Source organism: Vicia villosa, linkage group LG2 (genome assembly GCF_029867415.1).
Source record: "Vicia villosa cultivar HV-30 ecotype Madison, WI linkage group LG2, Vvil1.0, whole genome shotgun sequence".
Classification (NCBI taxonomy): domain Eukaryota; kingdom Viridiplantae; phylum Streptophyta; class Magnoliopsida; order Fabales; family Fabaceae; genus Vicia; species Vicia villosa.
In genome coordinates this window covers 211290619-211308507 of record NC_081181.1, presented here as the reverse complement: position 1 = coordinate 211308507, position 17889 = coordinate 211290619, and the positions used below count along the sequence as shown (strand labels likewise).

The following is a 17889-nucleotide window of genomic DNA, read 5'->3' as shown; positions in this document are numbered from 1 at the left end:
TCTATAATAGCACTTTATTGTCAAGCGCTATTATAGGATATAGTGAATGTCATTTTGATAGCACTTCGTAAAAAAACGCTATTATTAAACTTCACTTAGATAGCACTTTATTTAAAGCGCTATTAATATTCTTAACTATGTTAGCACTTTTTAAAAAACGCTATTAATATTCTTTACTATGTTAGCACTTTTTTAAAAACGTTATTAATTTTCTTCACTAATCTTCACTGATATAGCGCTTTATAAAAAACGCTATTAATAGACTACCTTATGTTAGAGTTTGCAGGAAAGCGGTATTTAATTATAAAATACGTATATAACACAAAATAAAATTTATTATAAAAATTAATATTCTTTTTAGGGGATAATTTTGGTTTTCGCGGACAAAGTTTTCAAGAACGCACAAAGTAACCTAGCATAGTCCCCTTCTTCTTCTTCCGATTCATTGATAGTCCCCTTCGTCCGATTCATCGATTCAATCAGTGTTCTTCTTCCTCAGTCCTCTTCTTCCTCCGATTGATGCACTTTTCGCCTCTGATTTCCACTCGAATAGAAAGAACGAAGAAAACTCAATCTCCGCCGGACTCAGCCTTCGTCAGCTCACCACTGTCATCTTTCTGTTCATTTGTGTCTAGTAATCTTTCTTCTCTCAGATTATTGCTTTATGTTGTAAATTGTAAAATTAGGGTTTTCACTGATTGTGTATGAATTTGACTTTGATTTCACAGAAGCAAAAGTCGGCATTGAGGGTTTATAAGAAGAAGAAATACTTGCCTTTGGATTTTCGTCCTAAGAAGACAAGAGTTATTAGAAGACGTCTCACCAAGAATCAGGTACTTTTTTTAGCTTTCTACGTTGTTTCTGTTTTTATTTTGTCTAGTAAGTGTTTCTTTCTATCAAGAGAATCTACAAATGAAACTACGCTGAGTGGAAGTGTGGCCCGTACTGTGCGGGGTGTGCTGGATATTGTTGCTGGTAGTGGGTTGCCGAAATGGGATGGTGAATGGAGGGTAATGGTTTGAAGAGGGATGTGAGCAGTTTGTTGTTCTTTCGGCTTACGGCGGCAGAAATGTTCAGAAGGTGGAGCGAATGTTGGGTATATGTGAGGTTGGCTGAGTGAGTGTTTTGGTTGTTTCACGCATGTAGGAGGTAAGACGGAGGGACAAGCGGAAATTGGTTTATGGCGTGGAGTAATGTGAGGAAAAATGGAAACAGAACGGCGTACAAGGCGGAGAAAATGTTGGTCGTTGTGAGTGGAACGTGAGTATGCTGTTTGTGTGAGATTGTAGGTGGAGATTTTGTGAAGGTGTCCACACATCTCGCATAAATCAGGAAGCATGGAATGTGTTGGGAGCCAACAGTGAAGTACAATTCTTCCCCAAGCTATTAGCATAGAAAGAACTGAATTAGACACTGAATAACAACTACTTTTCCGAAATAAGCAGAAAGTTTATGCTGCCAACTAAAATTGTCAGACTAAATAAACAAAAACACAAATTGTTTCAGATTTTAGAGATTAAAGAAACCAAACCTTAACATGAACCTCTTCCATGTAAATGCTGCCAGTAGGTAATGGAGGAGCAGAAGCCTTATCCATTAAGGACCCCACACCAACTTTCTACTTAGTTAGGTACTTACTCGTTTTGAGAATACTAACCTTGAGATATAACATGCTATAGTTTTGTAATTGATTTGTTTTTTTTCTTTCATTTTGTTGACTTTGATTTTTGCTTTATTTAAATATTTTTGAACTTTTGTCTTAGCATTTGGATTGGATTGGATTGAATCGAATCGTATTGAACTTCAAATGATTTCCTTATTGGAAATCATTTTTTGCACTTGTATTATACTATGTGATTCACCTGCAATCTAGTCCTCTCATATGGGTACAATTGAAAATTGATTTGCACTGGAAGTTTTTGAATTCGTTTGGTTAAGAACCGTTTTCTAGTTTTATAGATGATTTGATTTTTCTTCATTTTGTAACTTTAATTTTTGTTCTGCTTTCATCTCTTTGTACTTGAATTGTTTTAGCATTCGAATGTCATTGAATTGAATTTCAAATGATTGGAAATTGTTTATTGTTCTTGTATTATTCTATGAGATTAACCTTCAACCTGGTCTTCTTAGTGTGTTACAATTGAAAATTGATATACTCTGGACATTTTTGCATTTGTTTGGTTCAAACGATGTTCTAATTTTGTAACTGATTTGATTTTTCTTCATTTTGTTAGCTTTAATTTTTGCTCTGCTTTGGTCTCTTTGTACTTGAATTGTTTTAGCATTCGAATGTCATTAAATTGAACTTCAAATTGGGAGATTATTTTAGCTATGGGGAATGGTCCTCACATGGTGATGAATGGGAATCATGCACAGCTTATGAATGCTATGACGGCTGCCAATTCTAATGTGGTGCAATGGTTGGAAATGAAAGATTTCAGCAACCAATGATGTATGCAAGGCCACCACCAGCTGTGAACTACATGTACCCTCCATACCCTTATCCTCCTCCAGATCCTTACACAAACTTTTGAAGTATAATATTATAGTACTCTAGGTGGTTACTAACTTTGTTCATACTGTTGCCAATATTTGAAGTATAATATTGTTGATGTTACTGATTTAGTTTGTTTAACATGAGTTAGTTACATGTGAAACTTTCTGTATATATATCATACTTTACATGATTTAGTTTGTTTGACAGGAACTATAATGATGTATATATATAATTTTGGATATTATAATGGTATTATATTAGTATATATATAGTCCTACCTATGGTTGAAAATATATCGTCGAAAATATATTACAGGTCGAAAATATTACAGGTTGAAAATATATTACAGGTCGAAAATATTACAGGTCGAACTGGGAGGCTGAAATTACAGGTTGCACTTTAAAATACCTCATTTAGCAACGACAGCGCTTCTAAAAAACGCTCTTAAAGGGCCACCTACTAAAGCGCTTTATTACTAAAAGCGCTGCCTAAGTTTAAAAAAAAAGAAAAAAAACAAAAAAAAAACGCAACCTACGAAAGCGCTTTTGGAAAAGCGCTCTTATAGGGGGGCTACAAGAGCGCTTTTTCCAGAAAAAACGCTCTTATAGGGGGGTCTACCAGAGCGTTTTTTCTGGAAAAAGCGCTCTTATAGGGGGGTCTACCAGAGCGCTTTTCTGGAAAAAGAGCTCTTATAGGGGGGGCTACCAGAGCGCTTTTCTGGAAAAAGCACTCTTATATGGGGGGCTACCAGAGCGCTTTTAAAAGCGCTTTCGTTACCTACGCCAGCGCTGGCTTTGACAGCGCTTTAAAGCGCTCTTAAAGCCCAAAAAAAGCGCTCTTATAGGGCTTCCGTGTTGTAGTGAAACAAAGTCTACATAACCCCTATTATACTACTCTGAGAAAAATGCATCTTGTGGCTCGAAGTTATAGCTCGAAATCCTAAAGAATAGATGTTCTTGCAGAACACTTTTGATTACTTCCCGGAAGAGGATTCCGACGAAGTTACACAAGAGTTTATAAGTATTTTCTTTAGGGATTTGAGCAGTGCAAGTGGTGCAAGCTCGAGAATAGAAGTGTCTTGCTTATTCCTCAGTTGGGAGCCCTATTTATAACTGCTGGAGCAGTAATCACCATCATAAATGGAGGAACCTTGGATTCCCTCCATAATGAGCGAACTATATATATATATAGTAACTTCCGTCGTCTGGTCATTAAGGGATTGTAACACCTGTAACGACAGAGTCCTTTTGTACGTGGACGATTGTTATGGCCGACTAGGGTGAACGATTCCGACCCTACTCATGATAACGTCTACCGACTTGGAGAATCTGTCTCAAACAGACAGAGGACCATAACCGAATTGAAAGTCCATGCCGGGTTGAAGGTCCATGCTGAGCTGGGTTAATATCTTACTTAAGATTAGTCCTAACTCTTATCCATCTTATCTTGTATCTACCTCCTCCTTCTAGTGTCGACTTGCCTGATCGGCCTAAACATTTCAAATATGTACAATAGCCTTTATAGTCCAAAGGGTCTTAACATGTGGATCTATTAAGATAAGAGCGTCATCTACATACTAAAGATGAGAGACCATAAAGCCTGACACTCCTATCCTAAAATCAGCGAGAAGATCCAACTCAACGAACCTCCTAACTAAACTATTTAACCCTTCAGTCACAAACGAGAAAAGAAAGGGAGCTACATGGTTCCCTTACTTCAGACCCCTATGAATGTTAATCTCTTAAGTTGGGCAACCGTTGACCAATATTATGATATTTCTAAAAAAACACATGCTTTAATCTAATACATCCACTTGTCATTAAATTCAAAGCTAACCAACATATTCTCTAGATTCTCTCAACTCACAGAGTCATACGCTTTTATCAAAATACACTTTGAAAATGAGACAAAGCTTCCTAGCTTTTTATCTTAGTCAAGTACTTCCTTCATAATCACCATACCATCTACCAAAATTCTTCCTTTTAGAAAGGCATATTAGTTTAGATAAACAAGCTTTTCCATGACCTCCTATAGTCTAACAACTAACACTTTTTCCAGCAACTTGTATAAAGAACCAACGAAAGAAATAATTAAGAAAAGGTATGAGGTAACGAAGTAAAGTGATGAAATTGATCAAAAACCCAACATCTTCCCTAAACCAATTCTAAAATCTTCTAAAAAAAAGAGAAAGTAGGACTATCAAGGCCAGGACTCGTGTTATCATCGCATAAGGCAATACCACCATCTAGCTCTTGGAGAGTATAAGAAGTAGTCGAGGGTAGGTTATCATCATCAGAGGAAGGGAAAGACCATTCATCAAGGCGAGGCCTGTCAAAATTTGGCTCCTTGCAGATCTCTGAAATAGCTAAAATAACATCCCCCTTACTCTTACTCTTAATAGAAGCGTGAAAACAACTAGAGGTAGAAGCACCTCCGTTAAGCCACATAAACTTGGATCTTTTGAACATTCGAGAATCTTTAATCTTTAACTAAGACCAAAGCTATACAATCTTACAACAATGTATGTGAATCTCCTTCTCATATAAAAGTTTTCAATCAATCAGAGCATCTAATATGCTAACTGCCTCTTTAAGTAATCAATTTGAAACTCCAAACACTTGCTTATTCTAACCACTAAGCACGAATTTAAGGAAATTAAACTTTTCCTACAAAACAAAATCCTTCCAACCTTGAACTAAAGATCTATACTACGAGAAAGAACAACTTTAGAGTAACTGTAGTGAGATAACAAATGTTTACTAAAGCGAAAGGATTTCTGCCTCTATAGTTGAATATAATACTTGATAATGAAAGGATAGTTATAAAAAATTCATAGAAAGAGCCGAAAGAGTCATCACAATCCAAAAATTTGACCAACTATTAGAAATAAGGATCTTGTCCAAACTTCTGACGGCACCGCCGTTATGCTGAAACGAAGTGAACTTTCTACGTAAAAGGGAGAGATCAACCGACTTCATATGAGAAATAAAGTTTTAAAAAACCCAACAGCCAGCACCCCTATAAGAATTTCAAGAGCCTCCACCTTCTAATGTTTCACCAAGAAAGAAAACATAGTTAAAGTCACGTAGAACACACCAAATGCAACCTCCAAGTTGTCTTTACGCAAACACGATTATGTCCACCTAACCTCTCTATCAGATAAAAGACTCTTAGAGTACACAATTACCACAAAACAAACAGTCTTAGCAACTCTGGTTTCCAAAAAAACTAGGGCCCAAGAAGGAAAAAAGGAACTTACCCTTAGAGCTACACCAAATAGAGAGAAGAACTCCACTACTACTATTAGACAAAATGAAACTCCAATCGCATAAATGATTATCCCACAAAGAGGTCATAAGAGCTTCAGAAAAAAATTGTTGGGGGTAAGGTAGTGGTATTTAAAAAAAAAACTTGATTTTTATCAGGAGAATATTTGATTTGTTTTTATAAATTAAAATGTGGTTCGTCCAGAATTTATACCTAAATTTTTTGTTGAATGAGGAAAAACCTTTGTTAAAAAATATATTATTTATAATAGTGATTATTTGAAAACATTTAATTTACAATTTTATATGATAAAATATTGTACTAATATAAGTTTAGTACAAAATATTACACATCTCTTATCCAAATTATATTTCGTAATACAAAAAATTCAATGTCTCATTCATCCCTTATTTTAATTTCATATCTATTTAGATGCATATCTTTGAAATTTAAATGTATATGAGACTAAGAGTGTGTTTGGATGAAACATTATATTGAGAAAAATTAATTTTTTGAGAAAATTGAAAATTACTTGACCAAAATCCATTGTTTGGATGAAAAATATGGAGAATTGTTAAAATGATGTATTTTATTCAAGTTAAATTTAATGAATTTTAAATGACACCAAAAAATAAATAATTTGAAATTGCTCATTCACTCTATATTTTAAAAATTGTTTATTATTAATTTTTTAAAATTTACAAGATGGTCCTCATATTTTATAAAAATTTCAAATTCAAGCACAAAAATTTTCAAAAATTGCAAATTATTCCTTAATAATTTTCAAATTAGTCCCTTCAAATTTTCAAAATTTACAAATTGGTTCCTATTTTTCATTTTTTTTAATTTGGCCTAAAAGCTTTAAAATTTATAAAAATAATTCCAAAAATTTAACAATGAATTATTTTAATATTTTATTCAAACAAATAAATTTAAAAATAAATGTATTTCAATTAAATTATTTAAAATTTTAAATTTCTTAAAATTTTTCAATTACTCTATCCAAACACACTCTAAAAAAAAATATAATAGTTTTCTGAATATTTAGTAATACATTGACTCTTTCGGAATTTTTCGGAATTTTCAATTATTTTCTAAGTCAAATATAATACTAACATTGATTTTTGCATCATTAAACAAGGTAAATGTTTTTGTTTCTTAAAAATTATATTAGTAGTTGTACTATCGAAAATATTTATTCTTCAAAATTTTAAAGTTCCTCGTTGATAACGTTAATAACTTGTCGGCCCACTAAATATTGAAACATATTCAGAATAATATAATGAAAATAATTGACCAAATATTGTTTTGTTCTATTGAAACATTTTCAGGTATTCTAATAAACAACAACTAATAATCAAATAATTGTGCATCAATATTGCGGCTTATTGACCAAATTTAACAGTTTCACATACTGCACAGTGCTAGACTTTCAACAACTTCTACAGAGACTTCAAGTACTTCAATTCAATTTTTCAATATACAAGAAAATACTAGTACAATTCAAAATATCTAATCATCACATGAAAAACGACGCCTCATATGCTTGTTTCCTCGAAACTGTAGGAAAAATGCCAACATAACTATTAAACTATTTTTAGGTTTTACATGGTAATGTCTCATTTAAGTTATCTAAAAAAACTTTGAGTCAACTATTTTTAAAAAATAAAATAAAATTTATTAAGATCTTGAGAATAAGAAAAAAGAAGAATAATTTCGAGTTACTTAAACGACATAAAGAAAATTAATTGTTTTGAGTTAATGAATGATCCATAAAGATGAGACATTGGTGATGAATGTTTGGAGTTTTATGAAAACAGGGGTTTATTTTTATAAGTTTAAGGAGATTTGAAAACAAATCTGTTGTGAGAAGGTTTCTACTGGTTTTGGTAGAAATAGTATGGATTGTTGAATTTGGTTGAATAATATTTGAATGCAAATGGAAGATTTTTTGCAAGTTAGTAGAGTTTATATGTGAAGGGGTTGATGTTGTTTCTACTGTAAAAAAGTGAAGGATACTTGTGTAAATGAACAAAGTTTAGAAAATGTGGTGTTATATATGTAAAAGAAATGGTGAAAAGATTTTTTTTTTGTTAAAATCATACATGGAGAGAAAAGGGTTAGTAAAGGATAGAGAAAAGTGGCAGTAATAAAAAAACTGTGTAAAAAAGGTTTTCTTATGAAAAAATGTGGGTGGATTAGTGAATGTGTAGAATTGTGTGAGTGAGAGTGGATCCTTGTGTGAAATATTGTAAGTCTATTTATATTGTAGAGAACTAGGTTCAAATTAAAAATTAAAAAAATTAAATTAGACATTGAAAATGAAATCACCTAATTGAATTTGAAATAAAATTAAATCAAAGATTGAGGATTATAATATAAAATCAAATCAAAAAGTATTTATTTTGTGAAATTTTTTTGGTTTGTTTCTTAAAATAATAGCTAAAATAAAAGACATATTTTTTTTGAAGACTAAAATATGCATAAAATCATGATTGATGAAAAATAATATTTAAAAAAAATACATAAAATAGAAAAAAAATTAAATTTAAATTCCCTTTTTTATTTTTTTTAATATTAAAAACGTGTAAGATTATGGAAACAATAAAAAAGGTTAAATTTAAAATAAATGCACTTTTATTTATTTATAATGATAAAATAAAAACTAAAAATCTAATAATAATTATGCTAAAAAAAATACTAATAAAAAATTATAGGAAAATGATCATGTTAGCAAAAAACAAAAAAATTGCACTAAAACTTGAAAAAGGTAGGATTCAAACTCGGGGCCTCTCACTTTGTACCTCCTTACACTCAAGTCTTTACCAAATGGACTATTCAAATTATTCGAAATAAAATGGAATGAAAAAACCAGATAATGGTAAAATACCCGGACAAAATTTGGGTATAACATAATGTCATTGAGGACATGTCAAAGAACAACCACTTGTGGGGAAGTGACTGCTCACTACGAAATCCCCTTAAAAGGATGAACTTTACAAAGTTAGTGCATGATGAGTACAAGACGACTAAGTATTACCCCCACCAACTCTACCTGCTACATCTTCTGTGAGATTTTCATACTAAAAAAGCATACCATAGTGGATTTCCAAAGGATGTTCGCTGAAGGAATTGACCAAAAAAGTGTTAACTATCTTAATAATGACAAGAGCGGTAATCCGTACTCTAATACCTACAACCCTGGGTGGAGAGGGCGTCCCAATTTTTTTTATAAATATAATTCTCCCTAGTTTGTAGTTAGTTCTATTCCTCTTGATTTCCAAGTACATGTAGGTGGCAACACCTTTGTGAAGTCAAATATGGAAGTAATGATGGAAAATTTGATCATATGTCAGACTAAGAAAAATGATGAATTCAAAAACCATAATCTACATGTGAGTGAAGTTATGAATAAGCTAGTATCCAAAGTAAACTCCATAGGTACCCATAATAAGTTGCTGGAGACTCAAATCTCCCAGGTTGCTTATCAAAAAGAATCATCATATGTGCCTCCTATAACATTTCTAGGGCAACCCGAGCCTTACCCCAAAGGGCATATGAATGATGTAACTACTTGAAGCGATAAGCAAGTGAAGGATCCTAATGAGAAAAGTAAGAAAGCAAAAAAGAGTGAACCAACACCACCTGAGAAAGAGGTGGTTGAAGAGGTAGAGAAGAAGGAATCCTATGTTGCTCCTCCTTCCAATAAGCCACCTATCCCGTTACTGCACAAGCTTGCAAAGGAAAAAGTAGAAGCCCAATTTAAGAAGTTTGTGGAACTACTAAAAAGCTTCATATCAATGTTTCTTTCATCGAGACTATACCTTAGATGTCTTCATATGCTAAATTTCTTAAAGAGATCCTCTTTAATAATAAAAAATTGGAGGATTATGAGACTGTAACGCCATAATTCAAAATAACTTATCACCTAAGCTTAAGGATCCTATGAGTTTTTCAATACCTTATGTTATCAAAAATATGAGTTTCGAGAAAGTGGTATGTGACTTAGGAGCCAACGCTAGCCTAATGCCCCTATATGTGAATAAAAATCTTGATCTTGGTGAGATGAAATCTATCAATATTTCTCTACAATTGGAAGCTAGGTTAGTTAATTACCCAATTGGAATATTGAAGGATGTGCCCATAAGGAATAGGCAAATATTTATACCCATTGATTTTGTGATCATGGGGATGGAGGAAGATTCTCAAATCCCTATTATTTTAGGTAGATCTCTCCTAGCCACTGGTGCTATAATAAATTTAAATAAAGGAAAGCTTGCCTTTGAAGTAAGGGATGAGAAAATTTAGTTTTTTTGCCCAAATTAATGAAAAATACTTCCTTTAAGGTTATTGTTTCAGTCTTAACATAATGAATGAAGATGTCAAAGAAGGAAAGTTCATAAAACAGGAAGGTGAAAATGAAGAAGCTAAGGCCTATGGAAAGTTATTTGGCAATAATTAAAGACATTAGGGAGCACATGTGAATAAAAAAATAACATCAACAACCATTTCAAACAATGAGGAACACAAGAGTTGTATATTAGGAGAAAATGATACATGTTTTAGACATTTGGCTTCAAATAAAAAAATAAAACTTATACAAACATTTTGGCTTCGAATAAAAAATGCAAAAAAAATAGAAGACAAAATAATTTACCGTAATCTATATGATGTGTGTGATATTTTGAACTCAAACGAACACGATCCGAGTAGATGACGAATGAACGAACACATTCTGGGAAGATGACGAACAAACACAGAGCACCAAAAATAAACTGAGTTGAGGATGCGCCACTATTTTAGAAAGCACGAGCACAGAGTTGAATCAATCTGTCGGAGAAGACAATAATTGAATAATGAATGTCAATATTTTTAGGTTCATGTTTTTGGTGGAAGACGATAATGAAATGAATAAGATGAAAACAAACTACATGTTAATTTTTTCACTTTTACCTTTAAAAATGAATGATTAAGTTTTTAAAATAACATCTACTTAATATAAATCTAAGGTTGTCATAATGGCAACCCTAGACAAAACCCTAACTTCAAGATGATGTGTCATTCTCTCATAGCTTTTCAAATTAAATTGATTTAATTATTATTAAAAAAATCACCTAATCCAAATAATATATCTTTTCATTTTTTAAATTTTATAATTATATTTTCTATAATTTTCATTTTGGTTACCACTAAAATTGTAATTAACACATTACAATAATAAAAATATATAAAAATAAAAATTCAAAATAAATTTCATTTTAATGATCATTAAAATTGTAACTAATATTGTAAAAGATTTTTTAATTTTTTACTACTTTATTCGTAAAATATTAAATTACAATTATTTTTAATAAAAAGTGACATTAATATTTTATTAAAAATAATAAAGTTGTTATAGTACTTTTTATTTTATATTGTTAAAAAGATTTTTATACCTAACATTTTAAAGCTTCCAAAATCATGTTGATAATAATTAAAAAATCCTTCAAATAAAAAATATATGTTAAAAAATTGAATTAGATAAAATCTTATAAAAAATAATAATATAAAAATGGACCTAAAGGTTAAATAATAGAATAGTCTAAAGTTCTTAAGCATTTCATTTTAATAATTAAATAATATAAAATAAAAATGTTTTTACCAAACTAAAAAATATGCGTTAAATAATATAAAATAAAAATGTTTTTACGAAACTAAAAAATATGCATTAAATAATTAAGTAAATTAAATATTTTTAAAAATAATACTAAATATTTAATGATATAATAGTTTAAAGTTTATATGCATTTTATGTTAATATATTAATAACATTATATAAAAAAATATTTTTAACTTTATATGTAAAACAATTTTCTTCATTTATATTCTAATATTTATTCTTTATAGTTTTTTAAATTTGAAATGTACAATAGGGATATGTTTTCTACTTTTTTAAATGAAATTTCATTTTTTATTTATTATTATATAAAAATTATAAAAGTTAATCATACTAATATAACTATAAATTAATTTTTATAATTTCTTTACCACTAATATATTTTAATTAAAATTATTTTTATAACGCCTTTCATTAATTTCACCTTTAAATAATCATTGAATTGACAGTTTATCATGCTACTCATTTTCTAAAATTTAATTCTTACATAATTATAAATAAATTTTAATAGTTCCGTTACATTTTTATTGAATTTACTGTTTATAAAACTATTTAATTCTAACTACTCACATAATAAGTGTATTAATATCAAATTTTAATAAAAAAAAATTCTGTTATAGTTTTATTAATATTTATTTGCCCTCTTTTTAGATGTGAGTATAAATATGTGACTTAGGTTTCAGATTTTCATTTTTGTGCTAATCTTCAAATTTATATGATAGTTTTTATCTCATATTTCTTACTTTATGAAAAATGCTATTTGTACATCAAAGTGTACACCTACACCGTATGTACGGACAACACTGTTCATGTACGGACGGTACTATTCACCGTCCGTACATGAACAGTGCAATATTATATTAATATTATTTTTTTATGTTTTTTTTAAATATTATTTTTTAAAAAATATTTTTTTATGTTTTTTAAAAAAATATTTGACAATACCTGCGGATTTACCTACGAATTTGACAATACCTGCGGATTTACTTGCGAATTTATCTACGAATTTAGGTAAATCCGCAGGTAATGTGAAATGCAGGTAAATCCGGAAGTAAATCTGCAGGTATTGTCAAATATTTTTTTAAAAAACATAAAAAAAATATTTTTTAAAAAATTAATATTTAAAAAATATATTAATATAATATTGCACTGTTCATGTACGGACGGTGAATAGTACCGTCCGTACATGAACAGTGTCGTCCGTACATACAGTGTAGGTGTACACTTTGGTGTACAGATAACATTGCTGTTACTTTATACATGTGTATTGATTGTTAATTTTATTTTCGTCATAGGGTAAAAGATTATTCATTTGTTAATGGTATCTCATGTAAGTATTTTGATGTTTTTAACTCTAAAAATTACATCATCCAAAAATTTAACATATCATTATTTTGAGTTTTAAATATTATATTTTGATGTTTTACTCAAATATCTATCTTTCAAGGCCCGTCCACAAATTTAACATATCATTATTTTTATTTAGATTTCAGAATGCAACTCTTTATTCAAATTCAAGGAATTGTCTTTCAATTCTCCCAACAAAAGTATGGGTTTCTCTTGCAATTATATCTTTATTCTCTATAATTATGTTTTATACTAATTTTTTCTAGACTCTTCATGTCTCATAGCTATCTTAATAAATTAATATTTTTATAAAGAGTATTTCAGGTCGGTCATATATGTAAGCAAGCCTCATAGCTATCTTAATTAATTACTATAGTTATAAAGATAATTGTAGGCCGGCCATATATGATTCAATTTCTAATATTGTTGTAAGATTATCCATATAAAATATATTACCTTACACTATACAATCATTAATTTTTCTCAAACATTGTATTATATTACCAATATATTTTAGCATATTATATTTATGTATCTGGTAAAAATTTATATCATTCACTAATAATATCTCTATTATATTAATTATAACTTCATATTTAAATATAATTTATTTATTTACTTTGGTTTAATACATATTTATCAATTCTAGAGTTTTCAATTCTATATGTACAATTTATATATAAATACAATGTCTTTTTTTCATTTGCAACATTTGCTTTTGAAAATTCACACTACAATTTAAATATAATTTTCAATATACTAATTACAATCTACAATACATCTCTATATTTATAAATGAAATCTCTATTTTGAAATAAATGATGTAGAAGAGAGAAAAAAAATATTTACCCATAATCTCCACCATTTATTTTAAAATTCAATGGTTCAGATTCATTCTCACATAAAAAGACATTCTCATATGATATGCCATATATATATATATATATATATATATATATATATATATATATATATATATATATATATATATATATATATATATATATATATATACCTTAATTATATTATTTATTAAATTGATATTATAATAATAATAATTATTATATTGAGACACTGCTATAAAAATAATAATAATAATAATAATAATAATAACAAATTTTAAATTATAAAAACTAAATTTCATACAAAGAGTAACATAGAGACATTGAAATCAAGAATTAGATTCTACTTCGTTGAAACAAAGAATTAATATTGATTAATTCGTTAACCACTCAAATCATTAAAATTGGTTTTATAACATCAATCGATTAAAATCAATTAAAAAAAGATATTTAAACAAAGAATTAAATTTGGTTGGATTGAAACATATAATTAATTTCAATTTATTATTTTTAACCACTCAAATTATTAAAATTAAAATTCTATCATTCTTCGTCAACTTTATAACCACGACTAATCCTAAACGTATTATTTGATTATCACTTTTACAGTTTTTTTGTTGTTGTATATTTCACACATGTGTATTTCTCTTAAATTTGCACAATATCGAACATGTAGGATTTTTTTTGTTGCTTTTTTCCCTATATCTTATTCTATGAAGCGAATTTATATTTTTTCTTTTTTAAGACAAAAAGAAATCAGAAATGATTATATTCATATCTTTCTCAATAATTTTATTAATATTATGTCAATCAAAATCAAAATCATTCGAATATGGTATAATTTAAACATAACTAAGCGAAAGAAATTTATTTACATTATATTAAAAAATGATAAAGTCAATTTTTTTGTATAATTATATAATCATGTATACCATTAATAATATATTTCATTTTATTTAAAATATTTTTGTAAACAATGACGGCGTCAAAAATTTTAAGAGATACTAAAAACATATGAAAATATTTTATTTCTATGTAACAATTTTATTTTGTAATAAATATTTTAATGAAAATAATAACCCTTTAAAACAAAACTACAAAAAAATTGATGCAAAAAATACCATTGTGATATCAAAGAACAAAATCATTGAAATAAATAATTAAATTCAACTATAATGAATATTTAAATTATAATTATAAAAACTAAAATTAAATTAAAAATAATATTAATAGTGATGTAATTGTTATAAATTAACACTAATAATAATAATAAAAATATTATATTTTTCAATCCTAAAGTGCCCTTACATCTCACGGGTCCACAATCTAGTTAACTTAAATTTAAAATATAAAAAATAAGTTGGAATAGTTTTATACTAATGACACCTACGCCGATTGAGCATCATATCATTAAAAAATGCTCTCATATTTAAAGGATTAAATTTATTAAAAAAACAAAATAAAAGGATTGAAAAAATGATTTTAAAATTGGAGAACCAAAACCAAAATAATAAATAATAGAAAAATCAATTTACAATTAATTAAAAAAATATAATAATAATAATAATAATAATAATAATAATAATAATAATAATAATAATAATAGTAATAATAGTAATAATAATAAAACTCTTATTAAAAAAAATGGAGTTATCCCTATTCCTAAGATTAAGTAGAAAATTACAAATCTAATTGAAAATTTAGCTGAAGATAGAGGTGGACGCAATATTTGACAAATTAATCGCATATTGAAAATAATGACAACAAAACAGTGAAGGCACGTGTGAGAATATGCATGTGAAGTCGAATAGATGACATGTTTGTCTTGTCCTTTGCTTCCCTACTTTATAAATCTTGTATGAAACACTAACTAAATCATATCATATAACTAACTATATATACATAAACAATTTAATTAACTTTCTTATCATAATCCTAACTAAGAAAAATTCAGGGTTGTTTTTCAATGGATCCCTATCAACAAGCTGGTCAACCTTCTTCTTCAACAAAAGTCGAAAGAAAAATAATAGAGAAAAATAGGAGAAATAAGATGAAGAATCTTCATTCCAAACTCAACTCTCTTCTTCCTAACTATAATCCCAAGGTGCATCATCTCTTCTTGAAAACATTCCTAATTTATTTAAATATTGTTAGAAAATATTTGTAATTCGGTGTTATTTTTCATTTTATGTAGGAAACCTTACCACTAATTGATCAAGTTGACGATGCTATAAACTACATAAAGAGCTTAGAGACAAATTTGAAATTGGCGAAGGAGAAGAAAGAAAGATTAATGAGAAGCAAGAGATCGCGTAGTGGCTGTTTGAGTTCTTCTGGAGCAAAAGGAAGCGTAAAATCACCAAAAATAGAGATTGATGAAAATGGTTCTTCTCTACAAGTTATTGTAACATGTGGGGTTGATGAACAGTTCATTTTCTATGAAATTCTAAGAATACTACAGGAAGACCACGTGGAGGTCATCTCAGCAAATTCTTCATCGATAGGAGATTCAGTTATACATGTTGTGCATGCAGAGGTATAAAAATATACATGCTTCTACTCTGCAAACTTTTATATACTATGATAAAACATATCAAAATGCACCCATGATTGCCACAATATTGCAGATTCATTAGCCTTCACAATCTCAGTGGACCGCTATTAACTCAATTTACTTCCAATATAATGGAAAATTTTGATATTAAGTGTTTTTCAATATTGTATTATAAACACCTTTCAATTAAAATTCACGCCTCACACTGCAACTGTGGCACTACGCAATGCAACAATTGTAAAGACTCTAATCACAACACCTGCAACCGCATCTGCGACTGTGCAAACTAAAACCATGGTTGAGAATTTTAAATATTCACAACAAATTTTATTGTCTAAAGCTGTCTAAGAAGCTACTGCATCGACAATATAATATATATTCCCCTTGCAAATATGGATCATGGATGCCGACGGCAATTTCAAACTGTAGTGCGAAAAAACATAAATGTACCATTAATGGTTTGTCTCAAACCGGTTCATTATACAGGTTTGTGTCGGGCCTATCTAAGGGTTCAGCAATTGGGAAAAAAAAAAAATTTTGGTGTGTTGGAACTTGGAAGGTTGTAGGTTCTTCTGATTTTCTTTTGTTTAAATCCTTCAAATTCATAAAGATGTTCCATAAATGGGGAATACGGTTAGGAGTCTCATATCGGACAATATATGGTTTGAACATGTGTTTATAAGTGGGGCAATTCTCACCCTATTAGTCGGTTTGGTAGGATTGAGTTAGGCCTAACCACATTTCTTAACATGGTATCAGAGCATTGCTTTAAGATCCGGTGGACCACCTACAATGGTTTCCGCTATCGGATAAGTGGGGACAATCCTCACCCTACTAACCAGTTTTTTAAAATTGAGTTAGGCCTAACCATATTTCTTGTGCAAATGGTTATTCACAATTCAGTTTTTTAATTCTTTTTTGAACAACCCTAATTGCATAAACTTTTTAAAGAGGTATATGGTGGTTATAATAACTACGGTTTAAGAACACATGTATATTCTTTAGTCTTTATTTTGATAATATTTTGCAAAGGTTATTAGTCAGTTAGACTCTCAATATTAACAAAACGTATGACTGATTTGATTTCTTTGATAAATACTTTTGTGTAGATTCTGCAATCATTGCTTCAATTTGGAGCGACCAATATAGGTGAAAGATTGAAAAAGCTTGTGAATGGATCTACGAGAGTGGTGCAATTAACAGAGCCTCAGTTGTGGGATTTTGAGATTAGAAATGAGAATTGGGATTTAAATTCTATAGTAAACCAGTGTTTACCGAATTCTTGACAAAGAAGAATAAGAGATACAACAAATGCAGTGCAGTAACTAATTTATGTGTAGTATGAGGTATTCAAATATAAACCGATTCAAATAAAAACCGCAAATTAATTTTTAAAAAATTGAAAATCCCAAAAAATTGAATATTATTAGATGTGTTTGGATATCATTTTAAAAAAACCGCACGATTCTGATCATTTTCAGATTGATTTTTTAAAATCGATCTAAACTGCAAGTATATATTTTATAGGTATTTATTTTAATTTAGTTTTTATTAATATGATATGATGTGTTAATTTACTGGTCGATGATACTTATTTTCTTAATACTATTTTTTTAGTTTAGTTAAATCTATTTATTTTTATTATTTCATATGCTTCAACCATAATCGATCATTCTCATTTTATAATATTAACTTTTAATATACTACATGTTATATATATTATATT

The 17889-nt window shown here is 28.9% G+C and overlaps 1 protein-coding gene and 1 long non-coding RNA gene across 2 annotated transcripts; both read left to right on the top strand.

Moving 5' to 3' along the window:
• Positions 1-263: 263 nt before the first annotated feature.
• On the top strand, positions 264-2697 carry LOC131648142 (uncharacterized). Its single transcript, XR_009298050.1, has 3 exons — positions 264-634; positions 729-833; positions 2283-2697. It is a non-coding gene; the product is annotated as an uncharacterized LOC131648142 (long non-coding RNA).
• A 12866-nt stretch (positions 2698-15563) lies between these two features.
• Positions 15564-17449, top strand: LOC131651236 (transcription factor bHLH162-like). Its single transcript, XM_058920906.1, has 3 exons — positions 15564-15713; positions 15804-16145; positions 17273-17449. The coding sequence occupies exons 1-3, from the start codon at positions 15576-15578 to the stop codon at positions 17447-17449; spliced, it is 657 nt and encodes a 218-aa protein (XP_058776889.1). The 5' UTR covers positions 15564-15575.
• Positions 17450-17889: the final 440 nt, after the last annotated feature.